This window comes from Lytechinus variegatus, chromosome 12 (assembly GCF_018143015.1).
Source record: "Lytechinus variegatus isolate NC3 chromosome 12, Lvar_3.0, whole genome shotgun sequence".
In the NCBI taxonomy this organism is placed as follows: Eukaryota; Metazoa; Echinodermata; class Echinoidea; order Temnopleuroida; family Toxopneustidae; genus Lytechinus; species Lytechinus variegatus.
Genome location: NC_054751.1, coordinates 20,499,124 through 20,521,746, shown reverse-complemented (window position 1 = coordinate 20,521,746; position 22,623 = coordinate 20,499,124). Strand labels below are relative to the sequence as shown.

The window sequence follows — 22,623 nt, the reverse complement described above, 5'->3', positions numbered from 1 at the left end:
CTCACAAGATTCAGAGAATTTTGAGAGAAGCTGACTTTGAGGTTGCGTCATAGCTCCTCAAATAAGCTTCAATCTGTCCTCATTACCCACAAGGACAAGTGCAACTCCAAGGACCTCCCTGGAGTCTACCGAATTTACTGTGAATATGGTAAGGTTTACATTATTGAGACGGGTTGTTCCCTTAACACTCGGATTAAGGAACACAAGGCCCATGGTAGGGGAGAGAAGAGGGACAAATCTGCAATCATTGATCATGCTCACACGCATGATCACCAGATCCTCTGGGATGAGAGTAGATTGGTCACTCGTATCCCCTACTGGCATCTGCGGAGAGTCAGAGAAGCGTTGGATATTGAGGAGCATAACACTGTCCCTCAAGACAGCACTTCCAACTTAGCAATACCTGGCTTACCTTTCTAGACAAAGAGGCTAATTAAGACTTATTTCACATAGGTGTGAGCTTTACAGTGATACGGGCACGATTGGCGGCTATGTCATTCATGCCATTTTGGAGGGAATGATAATTGGTGGCATTTCCTGTTTCCACTGTTTTGCGCCTAATTTGTGTGCTGTCAGTCATGTCTGCATATGTGGATGTCATGTGACTTACCCAGCCAATCAGAGACATGTACCCTGCAAGGCACTGTGCATAGCACCTTGACAGAGTATGTAAGGCCTGCTTTTACAATTTTTGTTCATTCTCCTGAAGACGATAAGAACACAGTCGACGAAACGTTGAGTTTGGGTAGTCATTTTCAGGACCAACATTTGCCCAAGAAGGATACATGGTGTTCCGTGAAACCTACTACACTATTCCTCAATCTCCTCTGTCTCCTGGCGATTACACTGTCCGCTTTTCAACCGGCATCTGTTCTCCCTGATGACCAATACTATCTTGTTCATAGCCCTGTTTTCTTTTGAAACCCGGAGCCTTAACTCATTTATTAGGATGCGTGATGTTGGTAAGACTATGGCTTCTCCAGGTAAGTCTTTTTCCGAGGGGAAGCCTAAGCCTCTCTTTCTGAGGCTGGACTTTGCATTCCAGCCCCCTTCAGGGATCCTTCATCCCTGGCAGAAAAGGCCTTGAAAAGCCTTAAAGTGCTGAGAGTAAAAACTTTGAGACTCCTAGCATTTGCAGTCTTGTATAGTGAACGGGATGATTCCCCCGTCTTACTACATATTCAGAGCTTTTGCTAGGCTTTACTACTGTGATAGCTAAAAACAACCTTGATGGTTCATTGGTATCCTTTGTCCAACCTTTCCTGATCTGCTAATATCAATCTCTTAAAATGACTAGTGTATCCTTAACTACCTTCCATCTTGAACTGTTTTTAAAACCAATGAGCACAAGAGAAACAACTTCTTGGGCCTCTGTATGTATTTCGTATAACTTGACCATTAAACCATTTCAGGTCTAGAGAAAACATTCCGTATGGTCTATGCCTCTTGCCTGGTCATGACGCACGTGCTTTTTGCGGCTTTGGCACATTCTCTTGGTTTCTTTTAACCAAGAATCAGTCAACCACCTCTGACTCCTTCTCTCCCTTGTAATCTGTTAAAAAAGACTAGATTGTTTCTTTGGTGTATGCGCTTGAATGTTTTTTAGTCAATTGCGTAAACACTAAGTCAGGACAATCGTCCTTAAGGAGGATTAGATATATCTACTTGATGTTAATGGAAAAAAATCATATTTGATTTTATAATCAAATATGATTTTTTTCCATTAACATCAAGTAGATATATCTAATCCTCCTTATACAAGATAATTGGATATATCTATCGATGTCCCTTCCCCCTCGGACCCCTCTCCCTGTAAAGCAACATTGTCCTAGCTCGTCTTTGGCACCTTGTTAGAGGAAGGATGGTTGATTCATGTTTATCGCATGGACAGGAAGCTGACATATGAGGTTACTTGGTGTAAAAGTTTGAGTACTATATTTGAACACAAAGAAATGAATTGGGATAACAGATAGATACAGCAAATTATCTCATCAATAAATTATTATAAATCACTACATTGTAATAGATGAGGATCACTCCTTGGGTTTGTTGAGGCTTGATGAGAGATGCCTTTCACAGTGTAATGGATGTGGATCACTTACTTGGTTTGGGTGGGCTGAATTAGGGGTCCGTCCTACATTGTATGGATGTGGATCACTCATTGGGCTTGGGTAGGCTGAATGAGGGATGTTTCCTACATTGTAATGGATGTGGATCACTCATTGGGCTTGGGTAGGCTGAATGAGGGGTCCCTCCTACATTGTAATGGATGTGGATCACTCATTGGGCTTGGGTAGGCTGAATAAGGGGTCCCTCCTACATTGTAATGGATGTGGATCACTCATTGGGCTTGGGTGGGCTGAATGAGGGGTGTTTCCTACATTGTAATGGATGTGGATCACTCATTGGGCTTGGGTAGGCTGAATAAGGGGTCCCTCCTACATTGTAATGGATGTGGATCACTCATTGGGCTTGGGTAGGCTGAATAAGGGGTCCCTCCTACATTGTAATGGATGTGGATCACTCATTGGGCTTGGGTAGGCTGAATAAGGGGTCCCTCCTACATTGTAATGGATGTGGATCACTCATTGGGCTTGGGTAGGCTGAATGAGGGATGTCTCCTACATTGTAATGGATGTGGATCACTCATTGGGCTTGGGTAGGCTGAATGAGGGATGTCTCCTACATTGTAATGGATGTGGATCACACATTGGGCTTGGGTAGGCTGAATGAGGGATGTTTCCTACTTTGTAATGGATGTGGATCACTCATTGGGCTTGGGTAGGCTGAATGAGGGGTCCCTCCTACATTGTAATGGATGTGGATCACTCATTGGGCTTGGGTAGGCTGAATGAGGGGTCCCTCCTACATTGTAATGGATGTGGATCACACATTGGGCTTGGGTAGGCTGAATAAGGGGTCCCTCCTACATCGTAATGGATGTGGATCACTCATTGGGATTGGGTAGGCTGAATGAGGGATGTTTCCTACATTGTAATGGATGTGGATCACTCATTGGGCTTGGGTAGGCTGAATGAGGGATGTTTCCTACATTGTAATGGATGTGAATCACTCATTGGGCTTGGGTAGGCTGAATGAGGGATGTCTCCTACATTGTAATGGATGTGGATCACTCATTGGGTTTGGGTAGGCTGAATGAGGGATGTTTCCTACATTGTAATGGATGTGGATCACTCATTGGGCTTGGGTAGGCTGAATAAGGGGTCCCTCCTACATTTAATGGATGTGGATGACTCATTGGGCTTGGGTAGGCTGAATGAGGGATGTCTCCTACATTGTAATGGATGTGAATCACTCATTGGGCTTGGGTAGGCTGAATGAGGGATGTCTCCTACATTGTAATGGATGTGAATCATTCATTGGGCTTGGGTAGGCTGAATGAGGGATGTTTCCTACATTGTAATGGATGTGGATCACTCATTGGGCTTGGGTAGGCTGAATGAGGGATGTTTCCTACATTGTAATGGATGTGGATCACTCATTGGGCTTGGGTAGGCTGAATGAGGGGTCCCTCCTACATTGATGTGGATCACTCATTGGGATTGGGTAGGCTGAATGAGGCGTCCCTCCTACATTGTAACGGATGTGGGTCACTCATTGGGCTTGGGTAGGCTGAATGAGGGATGTCTCCTACATTGAATTTTGTTTTCATTTATTTTATTTATTTCTGTAAGAATAAAATATGTATGTGTTATGTAATTATAATAGATCACTCATTGGGCTTGGGTAAACTTGATGAGAGATACCTCATGTATGTGGCTTTTTTTTATCTCCATTTCTTGATCTCTTTATGTATTTTGTGTACCAGGTATGTGATAGGGCTTGTAATATTTTTTTGTGATCCTGTCATTTCATTGTGTTGGTTTTGTACTTGGTATCATTTTCTTCACATTCATCCTTGTCATGAATCTTTCCATCAAGAATCCACAAATTTAGATGTGAATTATGGTCAATGTTTAACACACAATAAGGCCCGAATTCAGGAAGGTGGTTTTGAAAACCCACGGTTGAGTCCATGGTTTATGCAGATTTCCTGTATAAATTACACCTAATTTAGTGTGCATCTGGCGTGTGAATAAAAAATGTCCAATTCTTATGCGCGCTTTTCCACAGTGCGCCAAATTGATGCCTGTTACCATGGTTAGATAGGCAATTTTATTCATGAGTCCACTGTTAGAAGAGTGGACTCATGAATAAAAACAGTGTACTCATGAATAAAATAGCATATCTAACCATGGTAACAGGCGTCAATTTGATGCACTGTGACAAAAGCGCGCATCAGAGTTGGAATTTTTATACACGCGCCAGATACGCGCTAAATTAAGCGTAATTTATACAGGAAATCTGCATAAAGCATGGACTCAACCGTGGGTTTTCAAAACCACCTAAAGTGAATTCGGGCCTATCAGTCTGCTGTAGTCTTACATGTTATATTCACCCTTGGTGTTCCCCTGTCAAGCTGTCAAATTTTGTGTTATTTTGTTTACCCACAATAGCTGCAAAATTAGAGCAAATTTTTCATAATTTAATATGTATTATGAGAAACATAATACAAAATGATTAATTATGCTACCCATTTAAACTAATTTTTGAGATTTGAGTTCATGTACCCTTGTGTATTAATCTGGTTTTGTTTTCATGTGCAGCAATGACTAGAAACAGAAATTGTGGAGGGGTAGGACTAGCAAACTGAAAGAAAAGAGAGCTATGCAATAATCTTAGCTTTCTCTAGTTAACAAATTCAAGTCTAAATACAAACTGTAGTCGCAGAAGTGGTTTACAGTGCACCATGTGTTAAGTACTGGAAGGACCAAGATGATATCGGATACAGATAGAAGTGAAATGGAAAGGCCAGAAAGTGGAGGTTGAGAAGTTTTCAGAATGAGCGTAGTTCTTAAAAGACTGTAAACCAGAAGGAGTGAAAAGCTGAGTAGTAGGCAGGGTGTGAGGCTTGAGTAGAAGGCTTGAGGAGGCTGGTTTGGTTGAAGAGGTGAGAGAGGCTCGAGTAGAAGAGAGAAGGCTGGCTTGAGTTGGTGAATGGAGCTGTAGAGTAGGAAAGAAGACTCAACGTTTCGGGCAGGTTGACTGTACGTATTCAGGACAGTCAAACAAAAGTTGATACAGTGATGTTCACACTAATTTTTTTTGTATTATGCTAGGTTGAAAAATGTCTTTCTTTGCTGTCTGAACTGCCACACCAAGAAGCCTTGAGGTGTCTTTCTAGGATCCTATCATGGGCTAAGATCGTCCTGGACAACCCTGCCGGCACCTTCTGTGATGAACAGGTGAATATTCTTTTATAATCAAACAAACAAATAAGCTATATCATTTCAATAAGAAAAACAATCAAATATCAACATTGATGTGTTTGACTGAGATCCTGTTGTGATCTGAAAGCAGCATGGACCACCCTTTCAACACCTTCAGTGATGAACAGATGATTTTATTGAAATTAAAGTAATAGCAAGTAGGCCATTATGCAAACAAGCTAAACGGTGCAAGAATAATGGTTATGTGAATGATTGTTGAGCCATCTTTCTAGAAAATAACCTATCCTAGGTGCACTTCTAATTTTACCTTAAGCTTTTAGCAATAGACAAAAAAAAATGGGATCATGTGCCGATTTCAGATCATCATGACTAATCCAGTTCCAGTACGTGAAGAGGTCAAATCTTATTAAAATGATACAAGTAAAGTTATTATAATGAGCTGCTGTAGATTATCTTTGTCTTAATTGATATGAAATTAGTGTTTTGTATGGAATACCAAAGCGCTGATGTTGTGTTTTTATTTTGCATTTCAATGTTTTCTGTACCTTTTTTCGGCAGATCATGAAAAAAAAAACACAACCCAAATTTGTTGAGAATCGGTCATCAAACCCCAAGATGTGGCCCAATGAATAAATAATTAGCCCTATGAAGTCAATGTCTTCATGAGGTCATGTCTCGGGGCCCCCATAGACCGTTTCTCACAAAATTTTGGTATTGGGGATTTTTCATCATGCACTACCAAAATATGTTATCAAAAGCGCTGTGAATGCAAAAAACAAGTTTGTTGTGATGTCATCACTTCGGTACTGGTACTGGGGCCTGTTGCAGAAGGAGTTGCAATCAATTGCAACTCTAAAAATCATGCACAACTCGATTTTCAACCAATCAACAGCATGCATTTTTGACTTGCGATTGATTTTTTGACTTGCGTTTAAACGCAACTCTTTCTGCAACAGGCCCCTGGTCTATTTTAAGACCAGAGAGAATGACTATTTTGTTACTGTGTATATCTTTTTTTTTCAGGCAAAAGACTGTCGAGTTTTGGTAGGACAAGCTGCCATTAGACTCCTACAGACGGATCTCTACTCTCAGCTCAATGGGGATCCAGCACAGGAGCTTCTTAGACAAGAAGAACTTCAAAGTATTCTCTATCTTCAGGTAACATATCAAGAAAGTTGTCAAAATATTGGGTCTATTTCTTTTCACCCCTTATCTTATACTGTAATATTTCCTAAAAATATAGGATGCTTTAATGTAGGCTATGAATGGCTTGGTTTTTTTTTGTTACTTGTTAAAAAAGATTAACTTGCCGTTATCCAATCTGTACAAAGTTACCAAATGATTACAGTGATACCATACTATTGACAGATTTGTCTGACATTTCGATTGAAAAATTTAATGTTTTAGATTTTTGTTTTTATTTTGTTATTGTGATATTTTTTAACCTAATTTATCTCACAAATCTACATTTTCTTATAAGACTTCAGTGAAAAAAATATGCTGTTGAACTAAGTAACAATGCAAACACAGTTTAATTATGGTATTCCAACCTAGTAATTATATATCCCAAGCCTTTTGTTTATATCTTCACAAAACTGTTTGATGATACCTTGTCAATTTATAAGAAATGATTAATTGGAAATGAATCCCACTGCACTTTTCCAGTTGGAATACAACCTTCTTGTTCCATTGAGTAGCTATCGTGATGACGCTTTCAGACTTCAACTCCTCAAGAAAGCTATCGTTGATCACTACAAGGAGATTCAAACAGGGATCCGAAAGAAAGAGGTTAGACAGGATTAGCTTTCTTTTGTTTCAACCAATATGAAATAAAAATAAGTTACTAACATCCGTGAATTATTTCTTTGTGTTGTAAAGAGTGGATCATTGCAGAAATAAAAAACTTTTGTGGAGAAGATGTCAGTGTGTTTATCACAGAGCTGCCAAGTAGTACTGATTTTCAGTATTTACTACTGAAAAGTGAAAAGAATACTGATCATAGTTTCATTTAAAATACTGATTTCTAAAGTTTCAGTTGTATGTGTGGTCCTATGATATTTCTCAAAATACTGATTTCCTCACCGAAATACTGATTTACAGCTTCCAAAATACTGAAATGTTCCTTTTCAGGTTGGCAGCTCTGTTATGATTTTTTTAATATAAAATATTTTTTAAGCATGAGAGAACCTATAATATTTAAACTGTGTATGTGATTATTATCAATATGTGGGAAATGTTCATGTTTGAGTTCTCTATTCATGGTTATTTAATTTTTATTTTTTTGCAAGAATTGTGGAGCTGTCGAGAGGAAGTATAGGGATCTCAAAGCAGGAAACTTTGTCAGAGTTTTGAGGTGAGTTCTTAAAAGGATGAATTGATTCCGTTGGCAGTAAAAAAAAAATTGGGATTGATTCACTAATGCTAAGTTCACACCAACGGCGAATGCCGCGCTTTAAATCGGCGATCAATTCGGCGTCATTTTTTTTTAATTTAAAAAAAATCTCACGATCTCATCAGATATAATATGCTCTGATAAGCTCTGATACGCTCTGAAACGAAGTTCGTTCCCGCTTTGGTCGACAAATTATTTCCCGAATCGCTACGGCTTCTCACGCTTTGATGCCGATTGATCAAGATTTATTACGCTTTAAATCACGCTTTGATATGCTTTATTACTCTTTGATAAGCTTTGATGCGCCTTTCACGCTTTAAATAATGCTCTGATACGATTATCAAGCTCACTTGTGCATTGATAGGCTCTGTTAAGCACTGTTACGCAATGACAAAATTTGAGATCTGATTGCAACCCGCCTCTGATCCAGAGTATATATAAAGATGCAGCAGATACACGAAATCACTGCAAAAAAATTTTCGAGAAGAACAAGATATGGAAGTTCAATATGTATCAGAGTATGAACCATCTTATGATGTAGACATGACCTTTGTCTCCCTGCTATACAACTACATCCTAGCCCTCGAGGCAGAGGAGAGAGAGGAAGAACAGCAAAGACAAGAGAAGAATGAACTACCAGCAGGAGGGAGAAGACAATTCATCAGGTGCTGCTGGACCAGGCCATGGCTCACTGAAGAACGAAGACAGCAGTATGGCCAGTACACTATCCTCTTGGACACACAGCTGAGGTTAGAGGACCCTGTTGCCTTCACAAACTTCACTAGAGTGACCCCTGAAGTGTTCGATGAGATCCTTGCGAGAGTGGCACCAGTCATCCAGAAGCAAAAGACTAACTACAGGCACCCTTTGTCAGCTGGCCTCAAACTGGCAATCACCTTGAGACATCTGGCCACTGGGGACAACTACAGATCACTGGCATATGGTTTTAGATGTGGCATCTCAACCATATCAGAGCTGATTCCAGGAGTGTGCAGGGCCATTGTAGAGGCGTATAAAGATGAGGTCTTCAACATACCTACCACCCCTGAAGCATGGAGCACCCTTGCCCAGCAGTTTGAACAGAGATGGAATATCCCCCATGCAATTGGTGCCTTGGATGGAAAGCACATAGCCATTAAGAAGCCAGCAAACACAGGCAGTCTTTACCACAACTACAAGGGGTTCTTCTCTATACCACTACTGGCATTGGTAGATGCAGACTACAAGTTCATCTGGATTGAGCTGGGAGGTAAAGGACACATGTCTGACTCCCAGATATTCGCAGACTCTGAGCTCTTCGAATGCCTAGAAGATGGGTCCATAGGACTCCCACCACCATGCCCTCTTCCTGGAGAAAATCAGCCTGATATTCCCTACTTCATCCTGGGTGACGATGCTTTTGCCCTGAAGAGCTACATGATGAAGCCATACAGTAGAAGAGGAATGACAGATGAACAGAGGATCTGCAACTACAGGATCTCAAGGGGAAGAAGAGTGGTGGAGAATGCCTTTGGCATCATGGCCAACAGGTTCCGGTGCCTATTGGGAACACTGGAACAGAAGGTAGATAACGTCAGAGATTTGGTAGAGACTGCTGTGGTGCTCCACAACCTGCTGAGGAAGAGGGTGGCACTGGCAGCCAATGCGGTGGACCACGAAGATGAAGAGCACAACTTCGCACCAGGGGGCTGGAGAGATGGACCTCACTGGGAAGATGTTCCGCAACCACCTGCAAGGGGTAACCTCGCCACTGTGGATGCAAGACATCAGAGAGATCATCTCAGAGAATACTTCGTCTCTCCAGTGGGTGCTGTTGACTGGCAACAAAGAATGGCTGGGGTGGTACTTCCTGATTGAGTTAAGAAAGGAATGGCTCAGATATCGTCAGAAGCAGATGATGAAGATAAAGACTTTTGTTTATGGAAATAAGAACATTTTCCCATATGCACACTTTGTTTATTTTTAATATAAGTTTGAAATAAGTTTTGTATCATGTGTTCTTGTGAAGATGTTATTGGTGTTATGTATTTCATCTGCTTGTAAAAATAAAAATACAGAAAAATTAGATAATACTACTATTGTGAATCAGGAGTGAAAATTTAAAGGAATCAAGTTGCATAATTTGAAATTAATATAATTATGTGCGATAAGATATCTTGAAAATACGCCTTTTTTAATTGATTATTACAAATTATTACAAATTGATTTTCCTACAAATCAAAAAAATAGTAAGAAAATCAATTTTATATGTGAGATGAATAACCATTATTTTAACAGAGAAAATAAAACTAAGGAAATAGAGCATAAGACATTACAAAATTAAAAACATAAATATAATAAAAAAATAAAAGGGAAGAGCTTGGTGGAAAACTCAATGTTTTCAACAGAGTTTTTCTTTTTATTGTTTTACTCTATTGCCTTTTCTACCTTATTGTGTTTTATACAGGGTGTCCCATAAAAAATTTCCGGTACACTTCCGGTCGTTTTTTTTTATTATTATTTTTTATTCATTGAAGAGACCAACTCTTCATTAAGTAAATGATCCAATAATACCAAAATAACGTTTAGTGGTTTTTGTGTTATAATACTTCTTGGAAAGGTCTGTAAGCGGTAAAAATCAGGCTGAACGAATCCTTAGCTGTAGGGCCTATGGGAAATTTCTCAAAAGTACATGATTTCATTGCTTGCATCCCTTCGCAAAAAGTGTAATAAAATAAAAACTACAAAATCATATTTCGTGATGTTTTGGTCATTTACTTTTAAAATGCTACTCTTTCCAATGATATCGTTATTGTTGTGCATTCCGGACCGGAAGTGTGCAGGTGTTTTTTTTTGTAGGACACTGTGTTTTTATTTGTTTTGTTTTATTTTTATTATTTAAAGGAAGACTTGAAATCATGGTTACGTATGTTTCAATGGCTTTTGCAACAAATTTGATTTGAAAATAATTAAATTGAATAGTTTTCAATGACATGTATTGTTATTTTAACATGTAGGCATATAGCTTAATTTGTTTTAGAAAAGTTTTAATAAGAAAAGATCGTGCTTTAATTTGCATTACATAAACATATCGGCAAACGTATTGAATTGCGACATTCTGTTTTTGTCGGGTCTGATGAGTGGGTAACTTCCGAAATAATAATAATTTCATGTTCAAATTTTCGGCAGTACAAGTTAACAATATAATAAAGAAAACTTTTACCAGCAACTTTCGATAATCGGTCATTGCTTTATTTTTTCTTTGGTAAAACTATTGCAACAAGTATTTCACTGAATTGTACATATTTAGTCGTTTCAAACCTTTAATATGATACATTTAAACGTTTCAAAGCAAACATTATAATCACTGTTTCCAAATCATTATAATTATATATCCAACTTGATATAACATATTTACAACTTTCAAAGCAAACATTATTAATTTTTCCAAAACGTTGTAACAAACAAAAACCCTTCTTTGTCTTATCATACATCATGTACATAATACAATGTACAGACAAATATTATAACATCAAACTATCAAAAGTTAATACAGCATATAAAATTGAAAAATCTCCCGTGTCAATTCAAAAATGCTACTGAATTCACTTCTTGGTGGTGTCATCTTCCGGTCCTGGAGGAGTTCTCAGAGGAGATGGTGGCCTGGTGGAGATACCTGCAGCGGTTATGGCACTGTTTACAATGTCAGTCAGATTCAGGGAGTCGGTAGTCTTGTCAGCAGCGGCAGTAGCAGCAGCACCATGCCCTTGAGAGCTGGTATCAGTGAAGGGAGTGGATGATCTTGGTATGGGTGAGACGGGGCGTGTTGTTCCCGTGTCCAGGTCCATGAGAACGGGGGATCTCAACGACCGTTGTGAGTACATGGCAGGGAACTGTGAACTCATGAACTGAGGGTCTTGGGAGCGCCAGAGACTGGTCTGTTGTCCTGTCATCTGGGTTGGCCACTGGGATGGTGGAGGCTGCCATTGGTGATTCTGTGACATCAATCTGGAGGGGTCATGCCTACTGGTGGAGCTGGGAAGGTACGGCGGAGGGTTTGGCTGGAAGGGGGCGACCTGTTGCTGCTGCTGTCGGAAGGTATGCTGCAGTGTACTAGGCACCTGCTGCTGCATCTCCTGGCGCTCTTCAGCCTGTTTCTGCCCCTCATGAAGAACAGTCATCAACTTTATCTGTGTCGTGCGTCTGATGTCGCTGGGAAGCTCAGCGAGTCCCTCGTCTATATGTCTGGCAAAGGGGGAGGAACCCACTTTCTTGGAACCAGAAATGTACTCCATCAGAGTTTGTTTGAGGTCAGCACTCTCTTTGTAATGTCTTCGAGAGGAGGGGTCTGTAGACTGTGACTCTGACCCAAAGTTTGACTGGATGTTGGAGGCTGCTGTAGGTGGTACTGCGGCTGCTGACCCAGTAGACGTGGATGTTGGTGCTGTCCTGCCTGCATCCCTCTCAGTTGTGCCATGGATGCTGACGACGTTTCTGCGCTCAACTGTCTCGATGTGATCCTTTAGAAATGAGAAGTTTTCCCAGATCCATCGATCAGTAGCAGACAGGTCCTCTAAAACATCTGTACCATCACCAGACTTCCCAACACTCTTCTTCAGGCGGCTCATTTGGGTTCTGTTTGATTTGTAGAAGGTTTTTAGGGCTGCCACCTCCAAACCCATCGCTTTGGCTTTGTCTTCCCACAGCTTCTCCTTTTGGGGTGCGTCTTTGTACTCAAACAGCCTCTTGGAGTAGATGCACGGGTTCTGTTTTAACCAATCAATCAACTCTTCTTTCTGAGCCTCTTTCAGCTGGGCATAATAATAAGGCTTATTCTTACGCCTTTTGCGGGCTGCTGAAACTGATGGGATTTCTGGGAGATCTTCCCCTGACTCTATGACAGACTGATCTTCCCCAGACTCTATGACAGGCTGTGGCTGCTCTGGCACCAGTATGTCTTCTTCTGGCTGCGGTGGAGTTGGAGATCTAGCCCTCTGAATCTCAACGACATGGTCTCTGCGTCCTCTTCTCTGGTTCTTCTTGGTTGTGTCTCGACCTCTCTTGGGTCCCATATTTTACTTTATAGTAGATTTAAAGTTCACCAGATTTAGAACTTCTTTCACTCGGACAATTGAAATTATAAGAACTCGAGTCCCGTCGGTATTAATAGGGATGGTGACAGAGCGTGTGTGTCGTGTGAGAGCGTGAGAGAGCTAGCCATTCGTAACAAAGCGTGACAGAGCCTGACAAAGCGTGTCAATCCTTGATGAAAGCGTGGAAAATCGTGTCAATCCTTGATGAAAGCGTGGGAAAGCGTGTCAAGTCTTGATGCCAGATCTTATCAAATCTTAAGACATCTTAACAAAGCGTGTCAAGTGGTGAAAGAGCGTCCAAAATGGGGTCACCGCTTTGAACCAAGCTCTCTTAAACTCTGTTAAGCTTTCCTACGACTTTGTTAAGCTTTGTGACGCTTTGATAAGCTTTAATACGCTCTTCCCGCTTTAAGCAATCCGTGACAGATCGCCTAAAATTTTTAAACAGTTTAAAAAAATTTGGCGCTCTTGCCGAATGTACCAAATTGCTCAAAGCTTTCTCATGCTCTATTACGGTCTTTACGCTTTAATTAAGCTTTGTTACGCTTTGCCGCCGCTTTGCACGCCGCTTTAAAGCGCCATCAAAGCGCCGTTGGTGTGAACCTAGCATAAAGGACTTGTGGAACGTTTTCTCCTGCAAGTCCTTGGGGGTGTTTCACAAAGATTCAAATATGACTTAGAGTCACACTTAAATGTCTTGTTGCGCTCAGTATAAAAGGCATGACAGCATTGGTCAGATCATGCCAAGAGGACGCGCACTACTGCGTATTGATCAATAAGATTGCGCGTTGCTTATAATGTACACGTCAACATTTAAGTGCGACCTAAGTCATACTTAAATCTTTGTGAAACACCCCCTGTTGTATCTGACAGATACCATACAGACAGTTCTTTCCAGTCAATGAAATTCAAAGAAAGAACCCATTCTTTTTTGGAAGAAACTAATCTACACATGTACGTCTTTCTTTAGGAAGCTCATATAGAGTGCTGATCCTGCCTTATTATATTTTGGGGAGAAGTGCATTTCTAATCAATTTTGACACATTTCTCTCCTAGACTTGGTGAAATCCTTGGTGTTTCAACCAACGAGTTGAGAGGTGAGATTGCTCTGAAAGCTGCTCACACAGGAGAAATCAACACAGCTATTAGCATATGCAGGTGAGAAGGCCATGTTTCTCATACAACCGTTCTACTAAGATCTTTCACCTACAATAGTACAAGATCAGGGGTTTTTTTTGGGGGGGGTGGGTCCAAAAATATGGTGCATTTTGAGGTACACTAGCCCTCTCTCGTCTATGCACAAATGACCAAGGTATGGCCAAAATATTTTCATTTGCGCACTGTACATTTACTCTCTGGCAAGATCGTATCTTGTTTTAGGGGAGATGTTTTAAGTCAATTTGGCAAAGAGAATTAATGTAACTGACAAAATATATCATTATTTAATTATTCCTTTTTCACTTTAAAACAAAGAAAAATGCATAGAATTATGTTCGAAGTAATAACCTTTATGATGTGATCAGAACAATTGAGACAATTGTCAAATATGACTGATTGCCAGTCACATCAATTAAAGAAAGAGAAGATTAAATTAAAACTTTTTGAAAAGTTTTCAGTATTTTTCTGCTAGCTTTACCTTGCTAATCTCCTTGCACCCTCCTACAGTGATCTGTTTGATCCTTATTGTTCCCCTGAGGTGGCATATACATGTACTCTCTATCAAGTCATTTTCATTTACTCCTCTCGCTAATCTCCTTGCACCCTCCTACAGTGATCTGTGTGATCCTTATTGTTCCCCTGAGGTGGCATATACATGTACTCTCTATCAAGTCATTTTCATTTACTCCTCTCGCTAATCTCCTTGCACCCTCCTACAGTGATCTGTGTGATCCTTATTGTTCCCCTGAGGTGGCATATACATGTACTCTCTATCAAGTCATTTTCATTTACTCCTCTCGCTAATCTCCTTGCACCCTCCTACAGTGATCTGTGTGATCCTTATTGTTCCCCTGTGATGGCATATACATGTACTCTCTATCAAGTCATTTTCATTTACTCCTCTTGCTAATCTCCTTGCACCCTCCTACAGTGATCTGTGTGATCCTTATTGTTCCCCTGAGGTGGCCTACACTCTCTATCAAGTCTCCCATGCTGTCTGCTTTCAGCTTGCCAGTGGGCATGACATCATGACTGGCTCATCAGCTGGTGATCTCTTCAAACAGCTCTTGAACCTCGCCCAAGTAGCAACTGCGTATTGTAACCCAGGTACAGATTCTGATTTATTTAGCGGTGGATGTAAATCAACATTGTTGGGAGTAAAGTGAAAGCTGTTAAAATATGATCTAGTTTCTCTGTTGTTGTTGTTCCTTTTCCTTTTTTTTGGGGGGGGGCAGTAGCTTTACATGGGCTGAATATTACAAAGAGTGTCATTCTTTCATCACTCCTTTATCTACTAGATTGGGTGACCTCTCTGCTAATTCTATGTGAATCATACAATTTAATAATTAACACATTTTTCTTCTCAAAGCCTAATAAAAGATTATTTCATACTTTCTGTTGAAGAATTACTTGCCGACTGCTTTGATCTTAGTACCAAGATCCGTTCCTTGAAGGACTTATGTGACCAGTGTGAAAGTGGAGACTATGGTATATCAGTACAGGTAATTATTTGCATAAAGAGTTATTTGATAGTGTTCCAAAAACACCACATGATAAAGAGACTTGGTTGATATATATTACTTACGGAAAATAAAATGAGGTGGTAAATCATTTAAGGATCGTGCCTAGAATTAAAAAAAGAAACCAGGCCCATGAACAGAAATAGTGATTATGTTCCATTTAATTTTGTCTGCTTGATAATAATTGAAATGGAAAATAAAATAATAAAGAAACTTTTGATTTTCTCCTTTTTCATATTAAAAACCTATGGAAAGTGGAGGAAGGATGATAGAAGCACACAATAAAGTCTAAAGTGAAATGTATATTAATAACAAATTGTTTTATTGTTGCATAAATTTGCTCTATTACCTCATTTCAAATAGAAAAATGAAAAATATTTATTTATATGTCTCTTTCACTTCGTACAGGCTTTTAGTTAATGTTGAAAGTGCGTGGCACCATGTGGCGCAGTTGCATAGACACCTCATCCAAGATCAGATCCCATCCTCATAAGTCAAAAATTGCCCAATCCTGAAAGACCTGTGACTCAAAGTCTGATGACTTTCACATATTTATCCATTGATTGTATTTCAGATTGGGGCTGCAGAGACCAAGAAAGACCCCTATGAGGAGTACACATTGGAAACGTTCTTCAAGGAGGATTCGTTGGTTCTTTCATCTCAGGATATCATTCCTGTGGCAGCCGAGTTTGCTTTGTCTTGTCAACCTACCGTCAGACCAAGAGATGCTCTGCCGTACCAGCAGGCTAGAGTATCTGGATCACCTCTCTTTGTTCAAGGTTAGTCTACCTTACTCCTTTTGAATATTGTATAATGAAGCCTCTGGTTTTTTCTTTTGCCATTCAAGAAGCCTGCTTCTCGAATGGCACGAAACCGAGACCTCGCTGAGAGTTTGCGCATTTGAGCATTTCAAGAAAGTCTTTGTCAGATGTCTTATCTGACACAGTATTTTTTATCCAACAGTTACTGTAGGAATTGTGCTTCTAAGTCAATCAACATCTAGGAAATTGTCACCTGACATCTTGTCAGAAAATAAATGTTGATGAAACACTCTTCTGGGCTCATACTTTAATGATAATAATAATAAATGGATTTATATAGCGCTTTTTCCAGAGGATACAAAGCGCTGTTGATGGCATAAGACAAGTTAAGGTTTATGGTTATATAAGTGTGTTTTTTGAGATGTTTTTGAAGAGGTCAAGAGAAGAGAGGTTTCGAAGAGATGGAAGGATTTTGTTCCCATGACGAGGGCAAGAGATTGAAAGGCGTTGAAAAACTGGCCTGTTTTCTGGATTTTGGAATGACATAGGAAGGAGCATCTGCAGAACGAAGAGAGTATGTAGTTCTGTGTTGCTGAAATAGTGAAGAAATGTAAGAAGGAAGTGTGCTTGACAGAGATTTATAGGTTTGAACAAGTATTTGATAACGTATTCTATCGTAAACAGTTAGCCAATGGTAACTTCCATGGAATCCTTGATTCTGATTGGGTGGTGATCATCGTTGCCATGGTAGTTACCATTGGATGGCAAAGTTATCATAATAGTAACCTGTATGCAACAGGGCCATGGTCTACTGTTTGACATTCTATATTTCTAGTTTGGACATCCATTGTCAATCTGGGGTACATCTCCAATATTTGTTCTTTTGGGAACATTTGTGTTTATACAACACATTTCATTCTTCATCAAACCATTCTTTCATTCTGTCATTTTATCATGATATTAATTCATGCCTCATTATCTCAACTTCTGTTTCAATCTCGGTTCATAAGCTCACTATCATCATGTTTCCACCCCAGACCATTTGTGTAAATAATGACCATGCTGTATTACCCCCACCATGAACAACCCCTTGTTCAACTCCATCTGTTTATACTTTCCTTATCACTTTGCCTTCCTCAGAATATTATGTAACTATGTACAGTGAATTATATATTGTAGTTTAGTATAGAGAATAAAGTTAGTTGTGAATGTAACTCCAAGCCAAGCAGACATGCCTAGTTATTGAGATCGAGACCGAGTATGAGTTCAATTGTGTATTAGAGTAAGAATACACATACACAAAAGGAACGCTGGATAATGGTGTGTTCAAAACAACATTCAAGTGCAATCCCTATATGTGTCATAAAAATATTCCACCTATAATTCACAGGCAGTGTATAATATTGAATGGTTTATTGTATTCTTTCCTGGTTCTGTAGATCAACAGAAGGGTGATATTGAAGGCGCTGTCCAGTCTGGTCACATCGGTCAGGTAGCAAGTTCTACCAAGTACCTGTGCCAACAACTGAAGGAGCATAACCAGTGCTGCCTGGCTTTCCATTATGTGATGGAACTCCTTGCCACATCTCTTGTCCATCTCTCAGTGAACAGCAGTAACCAACCACTACAAGATGAGGTGGGTGCAAATGGAGGACAACACTGCAAATATGATGCTGTTATGATGTCTCAGCTTATAAGTGATTGATTGATTGATGGTACTGATTAGTACACTGGTTATGGCAATAATTCTATTTTGTTTGTCTCGAGAGGAGACTAATTGAGATCCCGCCTTGCACGTGCGCACTCATTATCGCTTTCTCGCAAAATAGCAGGTTAAAGCACCTGTTGCACTCTTACAGAAAAACAGATTTTTCTTCGGAAAAACGACAAATTTTTACTCAAAGGACTATTCATATCTATTTTCAGAAGTTATTCAAGGCAAGGTGATAATATCTTGCACTTTGGAATTGTATTTTTGTCTCACCTGCGAAGCAGAGTGAGACTATAGGCGCCGCTTTTCTGACGGCGGCGGCGTCAACATCAAATCTTAACCTGAGGTTAAGTTTTTGAAATGACGTCATAACTTAGAAAGTATATGGACCTAGTTAATAAAACTTGGCCATAAGGTTAATCAAGTATTACTGAACATCCTATTAGAGTTTCATGTCACATGACCAAGGTCAAAGGTCATTTAGGGTCAATGAACTTAGACCATGTTGGAGGAATCAACATCGAAATCTTAACCTGAGGTTAAGTTTTTGAAATGTCATCATAACTTAGAAAATATATGGACCTAGTTCATGAAACTTGGACATAAGGTTAATCAAGTATCACTGAACATCCTGCATGAGTTTCACGTCACATGACCAAGGTCAAAGGTCATTTAGGGTCAATGAACTTTGGCCGAATTGGGATATCTGTTGAATTCCCATTATAACTTTGAAAGTTTATGGATCTGATTCATGAAACTTGGACATAAGAGTAATCAAGTATCACTGAACATCCTGTGAGCGTTTCAGGTCACATGACCAAGGTCAAAGGTCAATGAACTTTGGCCGAATTGGGTGTATCTGTTGAATTACCATCATAACTTTGAAAGTTTATGGATCTGATTCATGAAACTTGTACATAAGAGTAATCAAGTATCACTGAACATCCTGTTCGAGTTTCAGGTCACATGATCAAGGTCAAAGGTCATTTAAGGTCAATGAACTTTGGCCATGTTGGGTTTTTTTGTTGAATAACCATCATATCTCTGTAAGTTTATTTGTCTAGTTCATAAAAAGTGGACATAAGAGTAACCATGTATCACTGAACATCTTGTGCGAGTTAGAGTAGTATTCAAAGTCAGCACTGCTGCTATATTGAACCGCGTGATGCAGGTGAGACGGCCAGAGGCATTCCACTTGTTACGTTTTTCTTTCATGAGTTGGAGCAACCCTCGTGATCAGGAGTCGGCGGATTCAGCCCGTCGGCGACCGTACCGAGAGCCTCCTTGGCCCCCGAAACTCTTGACGGGGATGCTCCACCATTGGTCTAAGCACCCGGCGAGCACATCCACCTCCGAAAACCTCACAAGTCATGAGCCCAAGAGTTCTATTCTTAAAAGATCATTCACTTGTTGTCACAAGATAAGAGTTACATTGCCTGATCAATAATACCATTTGCTAACAATTTAAATGGATTTATTTCAGGCTACCATAGCATCGTTTGAGAGAGCGTTGAAAGAATTGTCTGAGGTTGACACTGCTGCTAGGCAGAACATTGGTAACCTCTCATCCATCCTACTCAACAAGGTAAGGACCCTCTTAACTATTTAAGAAACTCCTAAAACCTAAACCCTTTCTTTATCAGTAAATCCTTTATTCTTTTAATTTGTCTGTACTTGTATTCTAAGTAATTACTTCAGTGATTATTGTTTGTAAATGATGTCATATATTGCACTTTGAGGGAATGCTTAGTGTTAGTTATTATTTTTTTTAATTCATTAGTTCTCAGTTTTATTTCTGTTTCTACCATAGGTATTTGCCAGAGGCATTATGTTTGTTGTCCGTACATCTGTCTCTGTGCAACTGTTTGTCCTGTTCTTGTGACAACAAAAGAAAGATTAAAAGATCAACTTTGGTCATGAATACATATCGGAAGTAAGAGCACAAACAAGCTTTGAAATTGCTCAGAAATCTGGAAAACCATGGAATTCTTATCAATTTCCTTACTCAAGTCAATGCTTGTGCACCTGTGAAAGTTAGACCTACCTTCGACTCTCAAGATTTCATCTCCTAACTATTGCTCCATAAGGGGGTATCTCACTGGGCTTGAAACTAGTTCGCGACTACAAATTTTGCTAGTTGCTGAGACGTCTCATGAAAATTACAGAGTCTCCGAGGAGTCGCAAGAAGATTAAACATGTTTAATATTTTTGGAGACTGTTTCTAGTCTCCGCGACGTCTCCGAGAAGTCTCCATCAGTTGCTGCGTCGTCTCGGAGACTAATGATATATGCGACTGCTGAGACGTCGCCGCGATGTCTCCGCGATGTCTCCGCGATGTCTCAGAGACTTCTCAGAGACATCGCGAAGACCTGCTGGAGACCAAAAAAAATTATAATACATTGCGGAGACGTCTCCGCGACACTTCTTCACACTGTTTGACCCACTTCAGAAACCACGTGACTGAACGCGTGCTGATATCCCTCCTCCTGCTCCAAGTCAGGTGTATGATCTTTCAAACGTTCCATCGAGACGTCTCCTTGGTGAGAGCGCAAGCCATTTTTGTCTCCGAGACGTCTCCGCGACTGCAGCTACTGATAAGTTGGAGACTGTCGCGGCGATGTCTCCGTTGGTGAGATAGGGCCTTTACTCTAACATGACTTTTGTTTAACAGTCTTTGTGGCAGTCAACTAGAAGCACATCGATATGATTTTTTTGCCTCTTCTAGATATTCAGTTGCCGAGAAGTGGACACCTTCTTAGCCCTCTGTTACCTCATCATTCAGCCATCCAAAGAACTTGTCAAAAAACTTGTCTACAATGCTGGTCAAAATTACAAGAAAATCTTAGTAAGTGCTTTGAATTTTGGCATCAATGGTAAGGGTAAAGCCTTTTCGGGAAATATGAATGTATCTTGGATGCCTTTCTTGATAATTTTTTACTTTGTTTCTCTGTGGAACACTGATCTTTGGCTCACCAATTCAGTTGAACAATTTCTCCATTCTGGGATACTATTCTTTAATTTTAATAGTCTATCATTCAGTGAGTGCCTTCTTGTGAATATATTTGTTTATATTGTATTTTTTGTTTTAACAACTGCCTTCAGTTGTATCATCTAGAGCAATGTTGTGGCTACTTGGCCATGTTATTGTTAAGGTGGTCACCAATTTGCATCTAAACTTCTGAAATAATCAAATTTCTTGTGAAATAATAAGCCTAATTAAATTTTTTGTTAGGCAATAGCTCAAGTTGGATATGAGATGGCCAAGATGAATCAAGATCTTAAGGTTCAAGTGGTATTCCAAGACCTGGCAACAAGTGCATTGTGGGGAGATAGACTTCTTAAAATCAAGGTAAGAAATGTCAGTGACAGTTTCCATAATTTGGAATTGGCCCGTGAATTAGTTTTGACAAATAGTATTAAGATATTAAGGAGTTGGTACGATTGAAGGAAATTGTGCTTGTTTTCACCAAACGTTTCCCTCTGCTGGTTCTAAATGCATCATGGGGGTTAGCTTCCTTGAAATTAAGGTGTGTTTCAAATGTCCTGATTTAAACAGACAATACCTCTTTGATCCAACGTTTTTAAACGTTATTGGTCAATCATTTCCCCCAAATACCTTCTGTGTCTGCATGTTTTATGAGTAAGATCCTATTTTCTTCATCCACAAAGCGTTGCTGTACTTTGTCATACCACATACAGTATGTGTAAGCCTTAACCAGTATGTGATCTTCATTTGTTATTGTATTTTCCTCCAGAAATGAACTTGGGGTTTAAACTGTGATTGTTTTATGACCAAAGAAATACAGAAGACAAGGGTCCCATTGTAACTTTGCTATCCACAGTGACTTTATTGAAATCCTTGATTCTGATTGGCTGTTGAGTATTGTTACTAGGCCTGGGACAAATGTCAATTTTACCATTCGATTATTTTCCTGAAAAAAACCTAATTATGAAGACCTCCCAAAAAGGGTTGCAATAACAAATTGAGAGTTGATATTATATGATCCTCATGAATGAAAGTAAGCCCCTTCTCTTTGAGTTCTGTTTCAAAAGAAACTATATGAAATGAGATGAAAGTCTAACACTTTCACTTTATTGTTCCATCGAAAAATCTTTCCTAAATCAATACTTGTATTATGCATCCTCCAAGTGCAACACCCTTGCATATGAATGAATCAGGATCAGCCTAGTCTTAGGTCCAAGTTACGTCTCTGTAAACAACTCAATCATGAAGTATTCTTTGAGACAGACACGCATGTGGTACCTTTTACTTATTGAAAATGTTCATCAATTGCCCACACCATGCCCTAACTCCCCCCTGTGGCACTGCCCACGATGTTAAAAATATTCTGCAAAATGTTTTTCAGTTGAAGTACCTCTCAAAATTACAATTTTTTATCATTTGAACCTATAACTGGGTCTATTTTGGGAGACTAGCGACATCTATAATTAGGTGATGCTGCGTGTTTGAATGTTGTTTTGATTGTGTGAGTGGGGGAGGGGCTGTGGGTAAAAAGAGATTGCATTGTTTTGAAACATGAAAAAAATTATTGCTTCCACTGCTGTCTTTCTCACACCCACACACAGAGATGGGGAGGGGTCAATTTGTTTATGAAGTCACAACCTCACGTGGCTTGTTCTTTGTCTCCCAAAAGTTTCATTGGCCATCGATCGTCCAATCACATATCGGCTCAAGTCAGCTACATGTAGTTGTGTGT

General features: G+C 39.7%; 1 protein-coding gene across 2 annotated transcripts in view; it reads left to right on the top strand.

Moving 5' to 3' along the window:
* The window catches only part of LOC121425702 (kinetochore-associated protein 1-like), a 103,673-nt gene that overhangs the window by 40,709 nt on the left and 40,341 nt on the right, over positions 1–22,623 (top strand). For both annotated transcript variants that reach the window (XM_041621872.1, XM_041621871.1), the window contains exons 26-37: positions 5,181–5,306; positions 6,315–6,449; positions 6,957–7,079; positions 7,580–7,644; positions 13,812–13,913; positions 14,845–15,020; positions 15,318–15,415; positions 16,008–16,212; positions 17,634–17,830; positions 19,389–19,490; positions 20,631–20,750; positions 21,138–21,254. In XM_041621872.1, coding sequence (XP_041477806.1) covers positions 5,181–5,306; positions 6,315–6,449; positions 6,957–7,079; positions 7,580–7,644; positions 13,812–13,913; positions 14,845–15,020; positions 15,318–15,415; positions 16,008–16,212; positions 17,634–17,830; positions 19,389–19,490; positions 20,631–20,750; positions 21,138–21,254 — 1,566 coding nt within the window. The remainder of the gene's footprint in view (positions 1–5,180; positions 5,307–6,314; positions 6,450–6,956; positions 7,080–7,579; positions 7,645–13,811; positions 13,914–14,844; positions 15,021–15,317; positions 15,416–16,007; positions 16,213–17,633; positions 17,831–19,388; positions 19,491–20,630; positions 20,751–21,137; positions 21,255–22,623) is intronic.